This window comes from Natator depressus, chromosome 12 (assembly GCF_965152275.1).
Source record: "Natator depressus isolate rNatDep1 chromosome 12, rNatDep2.hap1, whole genome shotgun sequence".
In the NCBI taxonomy this organism is placed as follows: domain Eukaryota; kingdom Metazoa; phylum Chordata; order Testudines; family Cheloniidae; genus Natator; species Natator depressus.
The window spans coordinates 8,083,514-8,106,504 of record NC_134245.1 but is presented as its reverse complement, the minus strand read 5'-3'; the positions used below and the strand labels follow the sequence as shown (position 1 = coordinate 8,106,504).

At 39.8% G+C, this 22,991-nt stretch overlaps 1 protein-coding gene across 3 annotated transcripts in view; it reads left to right on the top strand.

Moving 5' to 3' along the window:
- Positions 1 to 22,991, top strand: part of RSPRY1 (ring finger and SPRY domain containing 1) — a 56,280-nt gene that overhangs the window by 18,412 nt on the left and 14,877 nt on the right. For all 3 annotated transcript variants that reach the window (XM_074968522.1, XM_074968521.1, XM_074968523.1), the window contains 8 exons: positions 3,915 to 3,967; positions 5,816 to 5,928; positions 9,319 to 9,445; positions 11,156 to 11,214; positions 19,035 to 19,101; positions 19,799 to 19,930; positions 21,621 to 21,736; positions 22,766 to 22,909. In XM_074968522.1, the coding sequence (XP_074824623.1) occupies positions 3,915 to 3,967; positions 5,816 to 5,928; positions 9,319 to 9,445; positions 11,156 to 11,214; positions 19,035 to 19,101; positions 19,799 to 19,930; positions 21,621 to 21,736; positions 22,766 to 22,909 (811 nt within the window). The remainder of the gene's footprint in view (positions 1 to 3,914; positions 3,968 to 5,815; positions 5,929 to 9,318; positions 9,446 to 11,155; positions 11,215 to 19,034; positions 19,102 to 19,798; positions 19,931 to 21,620; positions 21,737 to 22,765; positions 22,910 to 22,991) is intronic.

Genomic DNA, 22,991 nt, shown 5'->3' with positions numbered 1-22,991 from the left:
TCTGAGGGAACTGGGATTGTTTAGTCTGCAGAAGAGAAGAATGAGGGGGGATTTGATAGCTGCTTTCAACTACCTGGGAGGTGGTTCCAGAGAGGATGGATCTAGACTGTTCTCAGTGGTAGCTGATGACAGAACAAGGAGTAATGGTCTCAAGTTGCAGTGGGGGAGGTTTAGGTTGGATATTAGGAAAAACTTTTTCACTAGGAGGGTGGTGAAACACTGGAATGCGTTACCTAGGGAGGTGGTAGAATCTCCTTCCTGAGAAGTTTTTAAGGTCAGGCTTGACAAAGCCCTGGCTGGGATGATTTAATTGGGGATTGGTCCTGCTTTGAGCAGGGGGTTGGACTAGATGACCTCCTGAGGTCCCTTCCAACCCTGATATTCTATGATTTAGCAGTAAGGCATTCCCTGGGAAATATCCCACCCTCTTCCACCATCTGATTTCACCACCTCAACTAAGCTTCACAATCATCATTGCTGTGTACAGTATTAAATTGTTTGTTTAAAACTTTGAGAGAGAGTGCGCACACATGCGCGCACACACACTCTGCAATGTAGTCTTTTTTGTCTGGTGAAAAAAATTTCCCTGGAACCTAAACCCATCCCCCCCCCATTTACATTAATTCTTATGGGGAAATTGGATTCACTTAACATCGTTTTGCTTAAAGTCGCATTTTTCAGGAACATAACTACAGCATTAAGTGAGGAGTTACTGTAAATGTAGATTTAAAAAAAATTGTTTAGCTTTTAATTATATGTGGTTTTAACATATTTCAGGATGTTTGTTTTCTAAAAAATTAGCTTCACAGCATTCTCTTTGAAATCCTGTCCTGAAAAGTAATTTAAGTCCATTTAAATGGACAATTTAATTATTCCATATATGATATACCTTGATATCATGATCCACAAGGGACATTCTTCTGCGGTTTCTTAACATTAGCTTTTGAAATAAAATCCAACATTCTCTCCAAAAAACACCATAAGAAAGCTGCCTTTTTTTTTTTCCTCCTCCTCTCTGGGGTAGCCACAAAAATGCCAGAGTTTTACCTCCTGTCTATACAAGAATGAAGAATTAAAAAGCACAGTTGTGCGGTGGTGGAAGGTGGTGTTGCGCAAATGAAGTAGTGAACAAAAATATGTTGATTTTTCCTTTTCATCCCAAACATGGGAAAAGATGTAGGTGGAGGGAACAATGTTTGGAAAATTAAAGTGATGTCTACTACAGACCAGGAGAAGTAAAACCAAAATGCTAGAAATGTGGTTTTACTGTTAATGTAAATGGAAAGAACGTCATGGACGGAAAGGCCCACTTCCTCTGCCAGCTGCTCTGAGCATCTTCACTGTGTGAAAACAACACAGTCACAGACGTCCGGAGAATCTATACGTACTCCTAAAAAAGCATTGTGCTGCAGGGAGGATAGAAATGGAAGAGTGTCTGTGGAGCCCTCGTATGAAGAACGAAGTATAAAGGAATGGAATAAAAAGATAATGAGCAAGCAGTTGCACATAGTGAGAAAACTAATGGCACTAAAATGACTTGCTTTATGTTTTTCTGAAGCTTACACATTGAGTAAGTCTCTTCTTGCACGTTGTAAACTAGCCCAGAACACTGAATCAGAACACCTGCAGAGCCAAATACCCTCTATTTTTTCATCCTTCTGCATTTTATTTCTCTGAGCAGTCTCTTTTTATCTCTCTTCTCTTGAGGTTAATTCAGTTTTCAACAGAGTTCCATCTTTTCCGTTAGTGATTATTACTGTCTTTTCAAGCTGGTTTTGAGGTTTTATGTGGTCAGATTTGCTTCAAAATACTTTTTAAAATACCATCATGTTACTATTTTTGTGGCAACACTGTTTTTAAGTTTAAAATAGTTCAACACGAAGTACAGCCTTTTCTTGGAAGAAAAGGACCGATTTCACCACTCGGTTTTTTTTAAGAAACCTAATACTGTTAAATTTTATGCTGCAGTTCTTCATAGGTAATTGAAACCGCCTTCTGTGATTTTTAAGGTATGCTAGCGGCACATTTATTAATCAGTCTTTTTTATTATTTTTTAATCCAACTGTATTTAATGTCAGTTCACGCAAACATGGTAGATAAGACTATATTAAATTATGGAGATTGCTCAAGCCCAGGACTGGGAGTAAGGAATCCCTTAGTTCTAAAACTGGCATTGCCACGGATTCCCTCTTTAGCCTAGAACGAGTAACGTCTGTGAAGCACTCAAGAGATGAGAATTGTTAGAGCTGCAGTTTTATTCTGTTACATGGGTACAGCCCCATTGTGTGGGGAGTACAGATAGATGAGTAAAATTTGCCATGGGACATAACTCTGTGTGTGTGTATAGTATAAAGTTGGGATCTCAACATCAATCCCTCTGATGCCTCATTAATGACATTTTGTACTTGAGTCCTCATTTTTATCTAATCTTCGTTTTAGGGCATTGAAAGTGCGTCTTGTTACTTTATTTTCTTGTGCTAAACTCCCTTTGTAGGACACTTAATTCCATCCTTAACCTCTAATGTTGAAACTTTGTTTAATGCTGCCTGAGATCAAGCATGTGATACTCTCAGAATCCTGATGTGATAGTGACTTGTCTAAAAATTCTTAACTTCTTGGTGGAAAAACAATTCTCACTTAATACTATGCTGCCTTTTGCTATATTTGCTGTATCTCAGGCTGTTGATTGTTTCCTTCCAGTTTATCTAGACTTCTGTCTTATCTTCTGAAGTGCCCTTTCACCCTTTCATAACTCTTTTCACTATTGCACAAACACCTCATTTTTCACCTGCCAGTTCTAAATCTCTCTGATAAATTTATAAATCCTGTGCTGCTTCGCTGGAACAGATGAATCCAAGGCCTCTATGACTTCCTTTGAGCTTTCCCTCAGCTTTCATTGCCTCACTTTCTTTCCCGCAAGTCCCAAGTTTTCTTTTACCATTTGTTTACAATATTTCAGTATCTTGTATAGTTAGACTTTCTGTCTCGCTTCTATTTCTACTCTTAAGTTGTTCTTCTGTATTTCTTACAGTTTCACTAGCTGAACACTGGCTAGGTTTTGTGGGAGGAGGGGGAAGGGAAGGTGGGGTTAAATATTTTGTTTGTTCTCACCAAATCCCTCTGACAGGCCTATTTTCTGCTGCCCTGGATAAAACACTGAAGTTTGTAGAGATGCTGTGGATTGTTTGTCTTTCAGACTTACCCCCCCCTTTTTTCTTCTTAGTAGAGATTTTCTGGGGGGGAAATCATTTAATAGTCTTCAGTATCTTTCCCCCCCCCCCCCCCTCACAGTCTATTCTTCATTGAGTTTTTGCCCTCTGAAGTACAGTATTTCTTACTACATGATTTCAGGAACACTTTACAATGTATAATATTAAACTTTAGGGGCTCTAGATCTTAAACATGCAGATGTAGAGCACTGTATATCTTGTTCATCAGCTATTCTGGAGATGGCTCAAAAGTTCACTTTTGCAGAGTACAAGGCAATACACATTTCTATTTCAGATCCAAATAGAGCAGGAGTCCCCAATGCGGTGCCTGTGAGGGCAAAGGCGCCCGCCAGGGCAGTTGTGTGCACCCGCAGGACACCGTGCCGCCGAAATGTCGCCGAAAAGCATTGCTGTTTCTTGGCAGCATTTCAGCGGCGACGCTTCTTGCCGCTGCTGCTTCTCGGCGGCATTTTGGCGGCGGGGTGTCTGGCGCCCGCCACAGTCTTCTGGGAATAGGCATATGCTATTCCCACGGAAAGGTTGGGGACCACTGAAATAGAGCATTAGAGGTTTGCAGTCTGTGTAACTTTTTTTCTTTTTTCTTAGAGATGAGTCCAGCACACATCTGTTCACTGAATTTTATTCTGAGTATGTGGTGTTGGTTGTGGTACAGCAACTTTGACCAATGTAATATTTGTCTTTCAGTGACCAGGAACCTCCTTATTCAATGATAACATTACATGAAATGGCAGAAACAGGTATTAACGCATTTTGTTCAGTATTTTGGGTGCAACTGCCAGAGGCAGAGGAATATCTTCCTTCTAAAGAGGAAACATATGGCTGCATTACATGTTGTTATACCCAGTAATTCTAGCAATTTGTGTTCATTATTGAAATACTGTCTGTACTTCATAATTTCACTGAGCTCATCATATTAGTGTAAGATGCACTTTCTAATTGTTAAATTTAAGTGAACTGTGCAAAATCAGCCAGCTGACAGCTATAAACTCAATTAACAGGCTTTTATATAATGAGGTACGCAGGACTTTTGTGAAGGGATGGAATTTATCCATGTACGGGAAGTGGGTAGCCACTCTTCCAGCCCCTCTGTTTGAATAGGGACTGCAACCCTTCTCTTCCACATAGGAGTTAGTGCAGGTCTAGCAGCAGCAATCACAGATCTAGTGGCTGTGCCCTCACCCTGTCCCTAAACACACTCTAGATGCAGAGCTGCGCTGGCACAGAGTCTGTTCCTGTCACTTAGTATGCAAAATTCCCCTGCAAGATTGCACCACAGTAGACCTGGTACTACTTCCCTTGTGGATCCAAAACATCCATCAACTTGGATGGAGGCTAGTGTGCACAAAGAGCTGAGGATTGGGCCCAGCGTACCTGAGGGCATGTCTACACACACAAGCTTGCCATGCAGCAAGTGTGTGTAAATCTGCATATCCCAAAGCCCTCCGGGGAACTTTTTGTGTGCATCAGCAGGGTCCACGTGAACAGTTACTGTGTGGCACATTGGTTTACACCTAGCGTGCAGTGCAGTTTGTCTATGTGTGAGCATGCCCTTAGACTGTATACAAGTAATTAAGAAAATACTTAACCTGTTTAGACAGTAGTAATTAAACTTTGATGAGCAAAGTATGTCCTCAAGGCAACATGCAAATACCACTAAAACTTTACCAAGGCGCTGACTGGAACTCCTGCATGGTCCATACACACTTGCCCTTAGTTTTTTCGAAGCCTCTCTTATCTCCTCTTGGTCATTTGGTCATTTTCAAATGAAACCCATAATCTTCTATATTTTCTTTGCTTCTGGGAAAAATTATGGGTCCATCCCTTATTTCTTGCATATCCAAATCTTCCATTGACAATATTCCTGCTACTTTGTCTTTAACACCTAGATCGATTCATTTTTGTAAATAATTCTTCTAATTTATGTAGTATTTACCTTTGCTTATCTGTAAATGGAAATCTTGTTTCGTATATATGAATTGGTGAGAATTTCTGAAAATGCTTTTCATAAGCAACAATGAAAAGTCAAAATCAGAATTGACTTATGCTCCCTGCAATCCCATTGATGTCAATGTGATTTCACAGGGAGTAAGCAGTGCTGAATCTGGTCTGAAGCATGGCAGTAAGTGTAAAATCTTGTTTAACAGCAAGAATGGGCATTGCTCACTTAACTCCCAGAGCACAGGACCAAAAATATACACACGGTGCTTGTTCGTTACTTATTCTGAAGCCAATTCATATGTAACAAATCAAGAGCCAGGTGCTCACGACTGGCAGAATTGTTTCCCTGAACATCTTAAAATGTTCTGTCTAGCATTACTCTGGCAAGTGTAGAAATTTATATTCTCTCCAAAATAAAAGCCTTCAGCATATTACAGATTAAAATTCCATAGATCTACAATGTGCATGATTAACTGCTCCTTTAAGACCCATTAAAATATGACGTTCAAATGAGTTCAGTAGGGTAACTTTATTTTTTAATGCCACTGAAGTGTGACTTTTTTTTTTAAATATTGACCAGCATGTTTTGAACACTTCTAAATAGCAGTACCATTTTCTGAGAGTTGCTTCTGTTTTGTGGTTGACAGATGAAGGCTGGCTGGAAGTTGTCCAATCTTTAATTAGAGTTATTCCATTAGAAGATCCATTGGGGCCAGCTGTTATAACATTACTACTGGATGAGTGTCCACTGCCAACAAAAGTAAGTTAAATAATGCATGTGTTCTGTGGCCGAGCTTCAGCCTGGTGTGGTTGCCACTCCCAGGGAAGTCTCTGGGCTGCTTTCACCACTGATGTAAACTGTGTCCTGGGTGTCAGTTGGCTAAAAACGGATGTTACTTATAAAGTAGGGTAACTTGCAAGGATCTAGGATTCAGTGGGCTATTTGATGGTGGAAGTGTTTCAGGAAAAAATGGTGAGAAGAGAGTGAAAAAGCCCTGGCTGGGATGATTTAATTGGGGATTGGTCCTGCTTTGAGCAGGGGGTTGGACTAGATGACCTCCTGAGGTCCCTTCCAACCCTGATATTCTATGATTCTATGAAAAATAGTTTGTGCTTGGCGGGAGAGTAGGGAGGTTTCTTTTGTTAGTTGCTTTTGCCAGTATGCTCACCTTCGGCCCTCGTGGTGTGTGTGTTACTCATTGTACATGCCCAGTGAATGCCAAATCAGTGCAAATTCAGCTGCTTTACCACCTACTCTCCATGTTTTAAACCGGCACTTCTTTGTGTCAGTGTTGAATTCCTCATAACTTATCTATGTATAAGACAAAATGCTTTTTTTCTCTTTAGCTTACGCATTTTAGCCACAAATGGATCAATACTGTAACTTTTTTAAAAAGCTTTTGTTAGCTGGATACTGACTGACTGGCTCTCTTTACTTAAAGTAAGATTAAAATAAATGGCCAGGTGTGTGTTCATAACTGGATAAATTGTATTTTACTACAAATAGAAGTCAGTCATTTAGCTTTTGGCATTTTAAAAACTGAAATGAAGTGGTGTTATTGGGTCCCAATCCTTTGAGGTACTCAGCATCCACAGATCCCATTGAATTTAGTGGGAGTACTGGGCCCACAGCACCTCACATGATTTGGTGTGTTATTTTAAAGGCCTTTTAAATCTCTGTTTTGCCATGAACTCTTTCTGACACTGGCATTGCTGCAACTTCCATTAGTACTACACTTGTTACTGTGCCAACTTTAATTTTTACTGTACATTGTCATAGGGTGAGAGATTGGGAAGTTTCTAATTCATTGGCTCTTAAATAAATTATAAACTGAGTAGCTGATTGCTCAGGAGTTGATCAAATACTATAACTGCGTAAGGAGCCTCTTTCTTCCTTGGTTAGTGGTTCCAGTCTGCCCGAGTTAGTAGTGAGAGTCAACACCATACAATCTGCCAGGTAGACTGAAATGAGACATGATCTCAGCCAGTTCCAGATTTAAAAACAAACCTACCATTACAGTTGGCACTAAATGGCCCTTTTGTTGGCATTCTCAAAGGAGAAGCCAAGTGTTAACACCAAATCTTTCAAATGTGGGTGCTTGATGTTAAGCACCTAAATTAATGGCTCGATTTTTTCAGAGGTATAAAATGCCCCAGTTTCCAGTGACTTGCTCAGTACTTCTAAATGGTGTGATTTTTCAAGTGCATTAGTTTTAGGCATCCAATTTTGAAAAGGCTGATCTAAGTGGGACATAGAGAATAAAGCTATCTTCTCACCCTTGAGAAACAACTCAGGCTCTTACGTTCAGGTTTGTGTGCACTTGGGGGGAAGCTTGCAGTGCTGTTGTCCAGCCTTTACCTGTTCTGGATAAACTGAAGACTTTTTTGCAGGGTTGTCAAGTCAGTATTCCCAACTTTTGGAAAGCTGCAGTTTTCCGCAGAGAGTCAACCTAAAGCCACATTAGCTTTTTGATGTTTAACTTCAATCTTCCTTTATTTGTTTATACTTACATTGGCAACTTTGTAAACTCTGGAGTAGAGTCTTAAAGAGAGGGGGGAAAAAAAGTCAAAACAGTTAATGTCAGTACGGTTACAAGCAACTTCCATTCCCGAGGTGTTTGTAACTCAGAAAAAAACGTTATGGTTGTTCTTTCAAAAGTTTACAACTGAACATTGGCTTAATACAGCTTTGAAACTTTACTATGCAGAAGAAAAATGCTACTTTAACCATCTTAATTTGAATTAAACACAGAATCAGTTTACTTACCTTGTCAAATCTTTTTTTAAACTTTCCCTTTTTTTTAGTAGTTTAGGTTTAACACAGCACTATACTGTTCTTGCTTTCTTTTCTTCTATTCTTCTTTTCCTCTTTTTGTCACTTCTGTCACTTTGCTGCCTGATTGTGCACTTCTGGTCCCAAATGAGCTATGTGGTTGACTGGTCAGTTTGTAACTTTGAGGTTCTACTGTAGTTTCACTAAGATTGACTAAGGGCCGTGTCTGAAAATGTCATCCTCATTCTAATTTTAGTTGTACTTTTTCACCTCAAGTCCCTTCCTCAATCATTGCTGATTATTCTTTTTCTTTCTTCTCTATGCTCTTTGCACTTTGTCAGCCTTATCTATTAGTTCTGTTTGTGGCTCTTCTTTTGGGAACACAATTACATTTCCCTGTAACCTCTGTTCAAAGATCAGATTTTTTGCATGTTGCCGTGGTTTAAATCTGGATCAGAATCTGACCCAAAGAGCATAAAACTTCATAAACTGTTACACTAATCTTTTCCAAATGCCCTGCTGACAACTTCAGTGTGGAGAGTTGTTTTTGTTTTAATTAAATGTTGGGCTTAGTTGTGAAGCTGGGGTCTGAATCAGCTCAACTGAACTTTCCTAAAAGTTTGGGGGTGGAGGGGTTGAGATGAATCTGGAGTTGCAGTTTGGACCCATCTGTGGAGCAATTTCTGTTCTGAATTTGGATTTACACTGGTGTAACTCCAGTGAAATTGGTGGGAGTTACTCTAGATTTGTTCTGCATTTAATCCTACATTGATAGCCAGAGGAAACGAAGGCTCAGCATAGGTTTCTGTTAGTCTTTCATTCTTGTTTAAAAGACTAGCACAGTGAGTATAGGCAGCGTATGCCGAGGGAGAGGGAGGTTTTAGAGTCAGCAACAGCGTAGTTTTGTAAAGTGGACTCAGGGGCTATCTCCATTTTTGTTATGCGCAATTCATTTTTTTTACTGTCTTTTCAATTTTAAAACAAAATAAACTTTTTTTTAAAAATAGCATCAGGATATTTGGAACCGATTAAGCCACTTTGGTGGCAGTCCTCCCTGGTTTCTGCAGTCTATCTTTCTGATCCATTGAGGTTAAGGAAAGGTTAATATTTCTGATACAGTTGGCAGCACATCATTTTTGAGCAATCAGACATCCTTTGGCTCATTTGGCAGTAACCAATGAATTAATGTAACTCTTTAAGATAAATTAAACTTCTGGTCTGTCTTTAAAACAGATAAACTATCACTTGGCATCTGTAATATTCTCCTGTTAGCATTGATATTGAAGCAGAATCATTGAGTTATATTGAATGACTGCGTGGAAAACAATGTGTTCCGTAATTCCTATACTGTTAAATAGCATTCTGACTCTGTTTTAGGATGCATTGCAGAAATTAACTGAAATATTAAATTTAAATGGAGCTGTTGCCTGCCAGGATTCCTGTCACCCTGCCAAACATCGTAACACAACTGCAGTACTGGGCTGTTTGGCTGAGAAACTAGCAGGTAAGCAGAAGGAGCAGTCTGAAAGCTTATTTTTGAATTTTCTATAGTGTCACAGCATAGCAACGTTCAGAGCTGACTTTGTAGAACTGAGGTCACGTTTTGGAACAAGGAGAGATCTTGTCTTCCAGCTTGGACCAAATCTACTGCATGATCAAAATATTGATAAGGTTTAATTTCAGTCACCAGCAAACAGCTTGGCTCTGAACTTGGATTTTACTGCACCAAACTCCCTCAATATTTGATTTACCAAATAAAACCTCAATCCACACGTGTATATATTTCAAGCATCTGCTAAGTAAGATTTCCTGACACACAGCCTTGATGATGCAATTACCAGTGCTAACATTTTTACAGGCCTAACCTGGGTGGATGAGAGAATTTCTGGGAACACATTATCATCATTTTGCCTACTGGCTAAAGGACAAATTATTCTTATTAAAGAGAATGCGTGGAAAGATGATGGATGTTCTTTCCACCACAGACAGATGTTGTTCTGTTTGTAGTTACCGGAAGCAAATGCTCTTCAGCTACATTATTTAAAAGGACACGGAGTATTTCCTTTTTAAAAAGTGATTTTTGTTTTTATAGGTCTCTTTATTCTCCATTTATTTTTAATGCCCTACCTGAAGCTGAAAGTGAAGTTTCCATTCCCTTCTGACTGTTGCCCCATTTGGCAACTATTCTTTTTTTTTTCTTTCTTTCTAGGGGTGCTTGAAATTAACATGTCTTTTTAAAATTCCTAGTTTGTGCCCCACTGTTGATATCAGCACAGTTTTAGAAGTAGCATTTAATTATTGCTTCAGAGCCAGCACTAAAGAGCATAAAACATTTTTGTGTAGGTCCTACATGAACAGTGACTTCTGATGTAGATATCTGAAATAAAAGCAACGATTCCTCCTCCTTGCCACCCTCTTGATACCATAGGTCAAAATAAGATCCTATGTTAGTTGACCGTTTCCATTTGGTTAGGTGAGAGCAGATGCTTCTCTAGAAATCCAGGCCGTGATGGGGTCAATGCTGTTTTATAATAGTGCTTTTGTGTGTGTACCAATTTGTCACAGTTCATGGATTTTATGAAGCTGAATGCCCTCCCTTCTACCACACTACCTTAAGCAGATAGTGTTTCTGGGCATTTTTATTGGTCTGTTGCCACAATGCCAATCGCAGATTGGGTGACTAGGCATCAAGCTGGCAGTATCTTGTGGGCATTACTCATTTTGTGCCAATGATTGAGGGAGCTGATCTTTTTAACCTTGATTTATTAATACAAAATGAGAGAAACTACCAGCTTTACATAAATATACATTGGGGCCTGATATTTTTTCAAAAATATGTAGGCATAAGTGTTATCAGATACCAAGGTCACAGGTGTCTTTATAGGAATACTGAAGATAATTAGAACAATACGCAGTTACAGCTATGGCACATGAGTATTTGTGCATAGAAATGGAAGGTAGATCCAAGACTGTGCATTCAGATACCTGATTTATGAGCACATTCATAGTAACTCCATGCATAAATTAAGCATACAGTAGAGTGTCCATTTTTTGCTTGTGTGCAAAACCATAGCCCTGGGTACTAGTTTAATTTCTTTTTGTGAATGCAAGGTCTTTGTCAGGGACAAAATGCCCCCCTTGGTTAACTTTAATTGACGTGAAAAGATAATGCAGCAGTTCCCATACATGCATTTAATTTTTAGTGTTCTTGCAGGTCCTGCAAGTATAGGCTTACTCAGCCCAGGAATACTGGAATATTTACTGCAAAGCTTGGTAAGTATCTAAGCACAGTAGCATTCTTAGCTGCTCCAGCTTCTTAATTGCTTCTGTATGCATAAGTGGTAAATGTTAGTGTTTTCAGTAAGTGTTACTGTTAATTTTTTTTGTAAGAGTGCAGTAAGATCAGTTTTTATAATTTTATCTATCTTTGTCTGTACATACAGCATTTTTCACTTAAATCAATGACAAGCTCAACATACAAAACCAAATAATACAAATTAAAAATAATCAAAATAAAGGACAGGCTTATTAACTGTGAACACTTTAGGCTGATGTTGGAAAATCTAACATCAGACTATAGAAATAATAGAAACTATTTAATAAGGCAGGAGTCAAAAAGGCTTAATGAGAGAATGAAAAAGAAAGGAAGGAATATCTATGAAAATAAAGACCACAAGTATTTTGTTTTATTTAATTGGTGAAGCACAGAGTATATGCTTGGCACTATACAGAACCTAGAGAAAATGAGTCCCTGCTCCTAAATTCTTAGTGCCGTTCAGACCCTGGCATTGACACTAATGTGCTATGGAAGTTGCGGTATACACAATTGTACTTGTAGATAACAAGTTCATCCATTCACTGTGGTCAAAGGGAAGAACAGATTTGAACTAAGAAGTTGCTGTCTTGTGAATTCAAAGGTCAGGGATATAGTTGAACATTAGTTTGGAGTAAAGGAAAGGATATCCCTTATCTTGTACTTTAATGCCCTGTGATACCTTGCAGTGATCCTTATTCCTTCTAAAATTTGTGTTGTGCTCTTACTTCTGCAAACAGTTCACCAAAAATGACTCTACTGCTAAAATTATCTAAATTTCAGATAAACACATTCACAATAACCCATAATTAAGCCTTCTATCTGAACCTAGGCTTCTTTGGCTTGTAGTCTGGCTTATGCACCTTACTGCCAGTTCATATTGGTAACTGGTGATCATGGTTGCAGAACACTATGACTTAGGATGGGTGTCTCTGGAGTAGAGGAGGAATATTTCCTGCTAGGAGCAATCCTAGGGATTTTGGACTTGGTACCCAGAAATGAACAGATCATATTTATATTAAACCCAGAAGCAACATTAACATAACATCGAGGGCCTGGCCAAACCACTCCAGAAAATGTGAGGTTAAGATTGAAAGTCTGTCCTTCACCATTGTATCAGATGGAGGTACAGAGAGCAATCTGGCACACCAACCGGCTTGCATTGCCAGTGCAGTGAGTTAAAAGGGAGGCATTTTAAGCCTGACCTTTGAATTTACTGGCATTGGGTAGTTTAAGCCCCTTAAAGCAAAACTAACCTTCAAATAGTTTAGAAGATCAGAGTTTTAGAATTGTTGTGGATGCCCGATTATAGGAGAGGCTTCCAGCACGTGATTAACTTAGGATCTTATGCAAGCCTTCCACACAGAGAACTCCAGTGCTTTAGCCCTCTTAAATCAGAACAGTGGAAAGCAGCTGTTCTCAAACTGTCGGTTGGGATCCCAAAGTGGGTTGTGACTCCATTTTAATGGGGTCATCAGGGCCATCATTAGATTTGCTGGGCTCTGGGGCTGAAGTTGAAGCCTGAGCTCAAGCTCCAACAATCCCAAGAAATTTCCATTCTGCAATGATCCAAATGTGTCATTTGATCCCCACAAAGGCAGACTACGTTCAGCTAATGTTTGAATAACTGCTATAACACGCTGTAAGACATGTTGCCAGTATTCACGCTCCCCTTTAATTTGGTCTTCCAATTTTTGTGTCAATCCAAAGCCCTGTCTTTGATTTAAATATGTCAACATTGAATCTCTGTGAGTAGTGCTATTTTCATGTTGTTCAATTAAGAGTATTCCGCCAGTCACTAAATCCATCTGCAGCAAACAGGGATGTTGAAGGTTTACATGCAAAGAGTTTGCAAACAAAACAGTACACAGATCCTGTTGATGGTGAGTACAGTAGCCATTCTCAAGCGTATTTCTCACCAATCGCTTTCATGCTGAAATTTTTTGTGGACAGTGTCTTGTTTGCCATTCATAAAAGTCCGATGTGATTTCTCAAATGGCCTAGTGTGATGTTGAGTCATTTGGTCCACAATCTATCCAGGAAGCTACATTATCGGTACTAAGAAAAGGAGTACTTGTGGCACCTTAGAGACTAACCAATTTATTTGAGCATAAGCTTACGTGAGCTACAGCTCACTTCATCGGATGCATACTGTGGAAAGTATAGAAGATCTTTTAAACACACAAAGCATGAAAAAATGGGTGTTTACCACAACAAAAGGTTTTTGGGGGGGGGGGAGAACCTTTTGTTGTGGTAAACACCCATTTTTTCATGCTTTGTGTGTTTAAAAGATCTTCTATACTTTCCACAGTATGCATCCGATGAAGTGAGCTGTAGCTCACGTAAGCTTATGCTCAAATAAATTGGTTAGTCTCTAAGGTGCCACAAGTACTCCTTTTCTTTTTGTGAATACAGACTAACACAGCTGTTACTCTGAAACCTGTCATTATCGGTACTGAAATCAACCCACATACCAGGATCGTTTCTCCTATTTACAGCGTGAGCAGGTTCAGTCTCTGACACATCCACACCTTCTAGAACAATGTCTGTTACCACCAGGAGTAGGATGATCAGTTAGTCTCTGACACATCCACAGGTTCTGGAATGGTGGTTGTTTCACCCATGGAAAAGGGGTCAGTCTCTGAAATACCTACAGGTTTTGGAACGATGTCTGTGCTGCTGAGAGGAGATGTTGCGTCTGGTGGATTTGCTTTTAAAAATGTCAGCTTTTGGAACATTTTGGAAAATTTCACTAGTTTTTTGTTTCGTTTCTTCCACCGGTTTACGTTTCTGTGCTCCACTCAGTTGGTTACGTTTCATCCTGCCCCTACTCAGTTATCTGAACTTAAAAAAAAAAAAAAAAAAAAAAGTACACAATGTACGTGTGTGTGTTTATAGATATTTTTTCCCTTTCATTCATTCATTCATATATATGAAAAAGGGGAAAAAAACGAATCAAGCATGTATAACTCAGAAGAATATATCAGTAATAAAACATTAATTTATTGCAATACATGACAGGATCTCATTTCCTCGCATTATTTCAATCTATGTTAGTAGGACGCCCCCTGCTTTAGGTGGGGATAAGTAATAAAAAGAGAACAGAAAAACGGGGGAAGAGTGTGTAGTGGAGTGTAAGGAAGTCTAACAAAGTTCTGATTTTTCCCATGATGACGACTTCGATGCTTTTTTTGAAATATCAAATATCAAATTTTAAGAAGAAAAATTTTTTTTTTAAGGGCACCAGCAAAGCAGGGGGCACAAAACACATGCTTAGTCTGCCTGTTGGGTAATCCAGCCCTGCCCGGGGTCATGTAGTAACTTTGTTGTCAAGGGGGTCATAGTGCAATGAAGTTTGAGAACCCCTGGTGTTAGGGGAATGGTGCATTGGACAGAATCAGGGTCACAGATTATATATAGTGGAATATCTTTACAAAAGTTGTTAAACTCAATAGCCATTTTTTTTCCCAAGAACTAAAGCATTATTAGACATGCACGAACTACAGTAGGAAACTTTGCAGTAGTTATTTGACTCTGTTGTGGGAAATGCTGACTATAATAGGTATAAAAGATAAGTGCAGAAAATCTTCTGAAATAACTTACAAAGATTACAAATAATTGGCATAATATTAAGGAAGACTTAATGGTGGAAGTTTCTTGTCAAATGTCTTTGGAAACTGTAGAACTTGCTAGACCATTTAATCCTTTCTAGGTATCATGGAACCAAAGACGTGTTTTTTGTTTGTTTTGTTTTTAAGCAAAGGCACAATATAACCATAGCTTCTTTTTAACTGAACATAACTTTTTATCAGAGCAATGCAGTGGATCACTTCTTATTTTTTCTGTAATAACACCTGCCATTTAGCAGGCAGTTACAGGTTGGATGAAGCATCTCTTGTGTTAGCTGCCGTTTCACAGGGAGACTCACAACGTAAGTCTCTCGTTCTGCACATGTTACTTGCAGGTGTCACCGCTGCGTGTGATGAACTTGTGCAGAATCCTGGAGTTCAGTTGTGTCTCTGTGAAAGTTCCTAGTAAATGTCTCTGCAGTTCTATAGAAACCCAGCAAAATTCTACCAAGCCCCGCTGAGTCGGTGACCGCACTGCGGGCATCCAATACCACTGTGCTAGCTGTTATGCTGGCATTATACTAGCTGGCATTATACTGTTCACATTGCGCAGAAACTGGTTTGCTAGTATGCAATTTTTCTTCCTTTGCTTATGATCAAAACTAGGTTAACAATCCCCTGGGAGCCCGAGATTGAAAATGTAATTAACTAATTCCATATAGGGAAAAAAATAAACATTTAGTGTATATGCTAAAGGGACATATGCTGCAACACACTGACCACAGAGTGAATTTGAAGCTTGGGTGGAACTATCATTAAGGTCCAAATCCTGTCCATCTTACTCACAAGCATAGTGTCAGAACATCAACTCACACAGTAATCACATAAGCAAGATGAGCAGTATTTGGCCTTTCAGTGTTCATCTGTTGTAGAGCTGCAAAAACAGTGTGAATAAAGGCCCATATACAAATATTCCTGTGGTAAAATCAGTTGCTCTTTGGATTTATGCTGGTATAAAGAGCAGGAGTTTGGTGTGAGGCGGTATTGTTCAAGTGATCTTTGTTCTGTTACTGCATCTTTGGACATGTTTGTTAATCTTTTCACTTACTGATTTTAGCCTTGAGGGACTATAGACTTATTTTCTATTTTTCCATTTTAATACGAACTTAAATAACCAGGCTTTGCTCTATGAATTGAAACCCTACTGTGCCCTGGCAGTTTTGAACCTCTTTCCCCTCCATTTATCACCAGCATGTGTTCTGGTTAATTTCAGACTTCATTTACATGTTAATGGAAAAGTTGACCAAATTGTATTTGAATTTAGCTGGAGAATAAGTGTAGTGTCACCTTACTAACTCCCATGGGCATTAGTGGAGGTTATGCAGGTACATTTAAGTGGGAGGGGGATATGCCCTGCAATGTGTAATTGCATGTTCTTCTTTGGACTTCGATACCAAGAGGTACTAGAACAGCTAGTTATAACTGAGAACACTCCTGAAAAATACATCCTGTGGAGTAAACTATAGGAGAAGGCTAGTGAGGTCATACGGATTGAACATCATTTAATTCAGCACACTCTCAGCATAAATGTTTTGGGATGTTCTACATTGAGTGGTATGAAAGTTAGTGCAGTATTAGATCTTCTTTCTGCTCCCCCATGCAAACTTTTAGTCAGATTATGCTGTCACTTACACTAGTGTAAATGTACCTAAAAGTGCAGATGTTGGGCTAGTTCTGTTGATTTTAATAATCTGCATTTCCTATGATTTTTCTTGTTCTGGCAGAATTCTGGAAGGGTAGAGCAGAATTGCCATAGGTTTTATTTGTTTCGACTTTTATTCTGAAGCTGGTATAGGCATGTGTATGTGTTTTGGGGGTGGGGTGTCTGGGGAGAGTTTTCACTCTTAGGCTATGTCTCCACTGTAGCGGGGAGTGAGCCTCCCAGCTCGAGTAGATAGACTCGTACCTGTGGTCTCAAGCTAGCATGCTAAAAGTAGGAGCACGGACGTTGTGGCTCAGATTCTCAAGCCTAGGAGGTTGGGTGGGCTTGAGAGCCCACGCCACAGCATCCACACTATTTTTTGAGCACTAGCTTGAGCCCCTCCAGGGAGTGAGTCTGCCCACTTTGGGAGGCTCACTGCCAGCTGCAGGGTAGACATCCTTGAGGGGTGTTCCCTTCCTTCCCCCCCGGTTCAGATAAATTGCCCCATTAATCTAGGAGATCTTGCCCATACTGTGTCTGTTTTCTGGATGAATAGAGGATACTGATTGATCTTTCACAAACACTAAATTCACTTTTTAAAAAAATCACTGTTCTAAGACCGTCCCACAAAGGATTCTAACAAATTTTCAGCTTCCTGACTCTCCCCTCTGGGAGGGGTCACCTCTTTCCTCATGGCAGAATGGCCTGCAGTTGGCCCCAGGCAGAGATTCAGGAGACCTAAGTTCTTCTCAGCTCTTTCATTGATGGACTGCGTGACCTGGAGCAAAACTTCTGTACCTCAGTTTCCGCATCTGTGAATGAGAGTAATTGTACCCTTTTTTTAAAAGCACTTGAGCTTTACGAATGAGAAGCACCTATAAAAGTGCCAAGTCTTTCTTACTACTACAATTTACCAAATGCTAAAGAAATCACATGGCTAACTAAGAAGAAACTTTCACTTGCTAATAAAGTGCTTGTTTGATTAAGAAATAAACTACTTTGTCTTCCAAACTTCCTCTTGGGATAGTGCCAAATTGCTTGTTAATCATTATTAGCATCTCCTTCATTTATGTTAATTACTATAAGGACAAACTGAGAACCCTACATAATGCTTGATAAGGACATTTAAAATTATATATCAAATATATAATGTATGGATCAAAACTTTCTGTTTATATTATGGAGCATATTGAAGGCTAGCCTTCCTTTTTATTAACCCTACACTTTAGTTATTTCAAATAACTGCTTTCCATCTGAAATGTCTTTTGCATGAATTCTATTCAAAGGGGGGAAAAAAACTTGCGAAATTTTGAGGTTACTAGAACAAGGCACCTTGAAGGTATAAGTCAGAAAAATAATCTTAGCATTTGGGGCTAGAAACTTTACTATTATTATCATTTTATTTTATATTTTTTAATTCAGTGGTCCTCAATGAGAGCTAGTGACCCATTGAGGTAAATCGGGAGCAACTCCATTGAAGTACAGTAGAACCCCAAAGTTACGAACGCCTTGGAAACGGAGGTTGTTCCTAACTGTGAACAAAACATGGTGGTGGTTCTTTCAAAAATTTACCCCTGAACAGTGACTTAATACAGCTTTGAAATTTTATTATGTAGAAGAAAAATGCTGCTTTGCCTTTATTTTTTTTTTTTGTAGTATAACACAGTAGTGCACTGTCTGCTTCCCCCCCCCCCCCCCCGCCTTCTGTTGCCTGATTGTGTACTTCTGGTTCCAAATGAGGTATGTGATTGACTGATCAGTTCGTAACTCTGGTGTTCGTAACTCTGAGGTTCTACTGTAGATAGACTACGCTGGTTTAAAAACTGTTGTGACGTGAGAAATAGGTCCTGTGAGTACTTCTAGTATGGCCCACTTCCCTCCTACTGTGCCCATTGCTCATGATTAAGGCTACGAATTGTTCACGGAGGTCATGGAAGTCATGGCTTCCGTGACCTCCATGAATTTTGCAGCACTGGTGCGGCTGGCCCCAGAACCACCCCAGCAGCTGGGGAAGCCCTGGGGCCAGCCACACCGGCCGCTGCTCTGGCAGCCCCAGGCAGCTGGTCCCCGGCATTGCCCTGGAGCAGTGGTCCAGTGGCGGGGCCCCTGCCTGGACCGGCCCCCACTCTCCCCCCCCGCCCCCCCAGCAGAAGCATCGCCCTGCGCTCTCCTTCCCTCCCCCACCACCACACACACAGAGCAGTCTTCAGGAGTGCCCACCTCCCAGCGGGTAAGATTTAGTCACAGGGTATTTTTAGTAAAAGTCATGGACAGGTCAGCAGGCTGTGACTTTTTGTTTAATGCCCGTGACCTGTCCATGACTTTTACTAAAAATACCCCGTGACTAAAACGTAGCCTTACTCATAACATCTCTGCCTTTCTCTTGTGAAGAATCTTGAAAATGTAATCTGACTGTTAGTTTTAAGAAACTGTTTTCATTGTATTAGACAAGTCAACAAAAACATCTTGCACAGCTATGGCATGTTTTTAATACTCTCGTTGTCTTTAGAATTTCCAGTCCCATCCGACGGTAATGCTTTTTGCACTAATAGCACTGGAAAAGTTTGCACAAACAAGTAAGTATTAGCCTAGTACTTCTTACGGTAAAAACAACAGAACTAATGTTACCCCAGCATGGTTATTTCCTTCATCTGATCACATCTGCTGTCCCCGGTGCATGCACTTGAAATAACCATGTTGAAGTTCCCAACTTGTAGCTTAAGCCTAGTGCACTGTAAGGATCAGTGATAGCTGGGCTAACAGGGAATGGGATCGCTGTAGGGGAAAGTATGCTCAGGCCCTCGGGCAGGAGGAGACTCATGCTATTTTAGTGACCCAACCTCCTTGGAAAGAGAATGGGTGGAACACAATTCCGTCACTCTACTGTGTACTGTCCTCAAATATAGCTCAGATTATTGCCACATAGGGTCTGCTATCCATCAAACGTAGCTTTGGGGATGGGAAGAGGCATAAGAGCCCTTTGAAGGCCTCTCCATGGCTGGAAAAAAATTGTCCTGTTAATAGACTATAATTATTATTTTCCTAGCTAATAGCCATGCTCTCAGATGACTTAGTACAGTAAAATGCAGAATATTTAATATTGCATTTCTTCCTGTTAATGTGTCAGGAGAAGGTACATGAACTCCTAATTTTTTTGTTTAATGTTGAGACTTAGAATATTTCTACATTGTACTGGTAAAATATTTACCTTTTTGTCTTTTAAATCACTGTTTCTTGTTTACATCTATTACTTTTTTCACTTTTAAATTACAGGTGAAAATAAAATGACAATTTCTGAATCCTGTATTAGTGACCAGCTTGTTTTGTTAGAGAAATGGACAGATAATCTGGACTACTTAAAACGCCAAGTGGGATTCTGTGCCCAGTGGAGTTTAGACAATCTATGTAGGTATAGTGTGAGCAGGATTCATTTTTATTACTGGTGGGTGGGTGGGGGGGTGTGTGTGTGAGAGAGAGAGGTTTTTTAAATGTCTGGTCATATTTGTATCTGCAAATATCCGGTGTCCACCCAGAAATAAGGTTTATAAATCCATGTGCATTTGCATGCCTGCATTTTTGAAAAGCAAACCTTATGTAATTGTTAAAATTCTTTAACTTTATTTGCTCTGTACCTGCTGTGACGCTTCAGCAAAGAAGCAATAGCTAGATTGCACTTCTAGGCTGACTTTTTGAGGGAAAGCAGGGTTGTCCCAAAGAAACCCATTGTGATATTCTTGGATATACTAATACCACATCTGCACAAGGACTAATTACGACCTGTGACTTATTAAGCAAACTAGATTTTCATGATTTAAGAAACCAAGAAAGAGTAGCTCTCTGATAAACTCTTTTATTTAACGAATCAATCCGGGCATCACTAGTGGGGCCCAAAGCTTTGACACGCTAAAGGACCCCCCATGCTTGCCAGTCTTATTTAAAGCATACCCCTCTTGTTCACTACCACTGAGAGAAGAGAGAATGAAATTACTTGGTTGGCCCCAGGCAGCAGCTTGTCTTGCTTATGCTGAAACCCAGCATCAACTTGTGCTTTGTTACCAATGGCAATAAATATATAGTAATGAGTCTGTGATGTACATTTCACTCCCTGAAATACTTCTGTCTGATGAATTACTACCTTTTAGTGGTGTTGGTATGATTCTCAGCCTGTAGAGCTAAATGCTTCTCCATTCCTCCCCAGTGTGAAAGAGAATGATTCGGAGGAAAATGTACAGAGCAGTTTCTATGGCATAGCATAACAGTTATTCTTCAACTTGCCTTCCTGGTTCTGTGCAATCCCAGCATCCTGTGTCTTCCCTGCCCTGATTCTGGGTGATTTCCAGGGTGGAATCTCTAACAAAACCTGGTGTACAGTATAACTTATAATAGCTCAGGGTTGAAGCAAATGCCACCCTGGGTTAAAGCAAATATGAGGAGGCCATGTTGAACAGCATGCTAAGGAATCCCACAGTTGGGCTTCTCTTCTCTTCCCTGATCATGAGCTGTTACAAAGATTCCACCAGGGGCTGCTTTCTTTTACTTGAAATATTTTTATTGCCATGAAACTCAAGCATTTGATCAGCCAGTGTGGGAGGGTCTAGCAGTCACGGAAGTGACAGGGAAAGGACTAAAAGTGGAGGGGGAAGACTGCCTTAATTGGCTCAGTTCAGCTGCATAAACCTAGCCCAATAGCTGAAAGCAGCAAGTTTCGAGTTTTCACTATTGCTCTGGCACCATTCCACCCACGTTAACCTTCAGCGTGGTGTCTTGTGTGTCCTTCAGGACGCGCATCTTGATATGTATTCTGATGCCCTTAATGCTTACTCATGGTTCCTTGAGAGGCACAATTAGCCCTTAGGTGCTTTTCAAATACTCAAGCAGGATATGCCCTGCTCCTGGATATAGTTCTAACAAACATTGGGTGCCACTGTAAGTAAGTAAATAAATATTACATTCAAGTATGCATAATGCCTGTGTTGCTTTAAAGTATACCAAGACTGAATTGGATCCTTTGTGTGTGTAGATTTGTATTTATTGAAATAGTCTGGTTGGACTTGTTCCTGCCATAGCACTTTATTTAAATTTTTTTTTTCTGCAGTTTTGAAAGAAGGCAGACAGTTTACCTATGAGAAAGTTGACTTGACCAATATTAAGGCCATGCTGAATAGTAACGATGTCAGCGAATACCTTAAGATCTCTCCACGTGGACTGGAGGTAGGATGTCATTTGATTATTTCAACTTAAAATTTATGTTTTGAAGAAAGCTACAAGATATCACCGTTTCAGTTCACTTTTTGTTCCCATTTTTTAACCCTTCAAAGAATCAACAAGTCTGTATTTCTGAGTTCTCTACAAAACTAGTGAAGGAATTCTGTTTTGGCAATAGACTGTAATGACTCTAACCTTGCTTTTATTACCAGAAATAACCCCTGTAAAACATCACCCCTCTGTGAATCTCAGATCTTTAAAGGCAGAGAAACCTATTTAGATCTATCTGGTCCTTCTCCCATGTGGTGCAGAACTGTTCCCTACAGAAGATCTTTCTTTTGTTCTATTGTTGTTTTTTTTCTATTGTCCTGACTAGTCTTAAAAGCCCAAAGCAATAGGGATTCCATTTCCTCAGAGAAAGTACCTCTCACCATCAGGAAATTCAGCCTAAATGTTTTTTCTTAATTTTGTTCCATGACTGCTAATGATATATTCCTAGAGCACTAAATTGCTGTCCTTCCTTGATGTTTATACCTATCGGATAGTTCTAGATTGTTCCCCACTTGATCCTTTTTTTTTAGCCTGTAATCTTTAAATCAGTTCCACTAGCCCTCTGATCACTTCTTTCAGAGTAGCAGCTGTATCCGCAAAAAGAACAGGAGTACTTGTGGCACCTTAGAGACTAACAAAGGTATTTGAGCATAAGCTTTCATGGGCTTCAGCATCCGATGAAGTGGGATGTAGCCCATGAAAGCTTATGCTCAAATAAATTTTAGTCTCTAAGGTGCCACAAGTACTCCTGTTCTTTTAGCTGATCACTTCTGTTGCTCTTCTCAGAACTACTTTCAACTTGGTTCAGTTTTACTAAGATCCTGTCCGGTATATGGCCCTTGCTGTTGTGAAAGGGGGTGCATTGTGTTTGGAAATTTAAGTGCTTTTACAATTTTACTTGTATGGCATTTCTCAAATCTATCAGATAGGATTCTTCATGACTGCCAGCTAATTCCAAATCTATTTTCCACTTCTGTTTTTCAGGCTCGATGCGATGCCTCCTCTTTTGAAAGTGTTCGATGTACATTCTGTGTTGATTCTGGGGTTTGGTACTATGAAGTCACAGTAATTACTTCAGGAGTGATGCAGATAGGATGGGCCACCAAAGACAGCAAGTTTCTCAATCATGTGAGTACATGTGAGGTCACACAGCTGATACTCTAAATATTATGGTTTATTTTCCTTACAGTGCCTATACAAATGGCTTTTT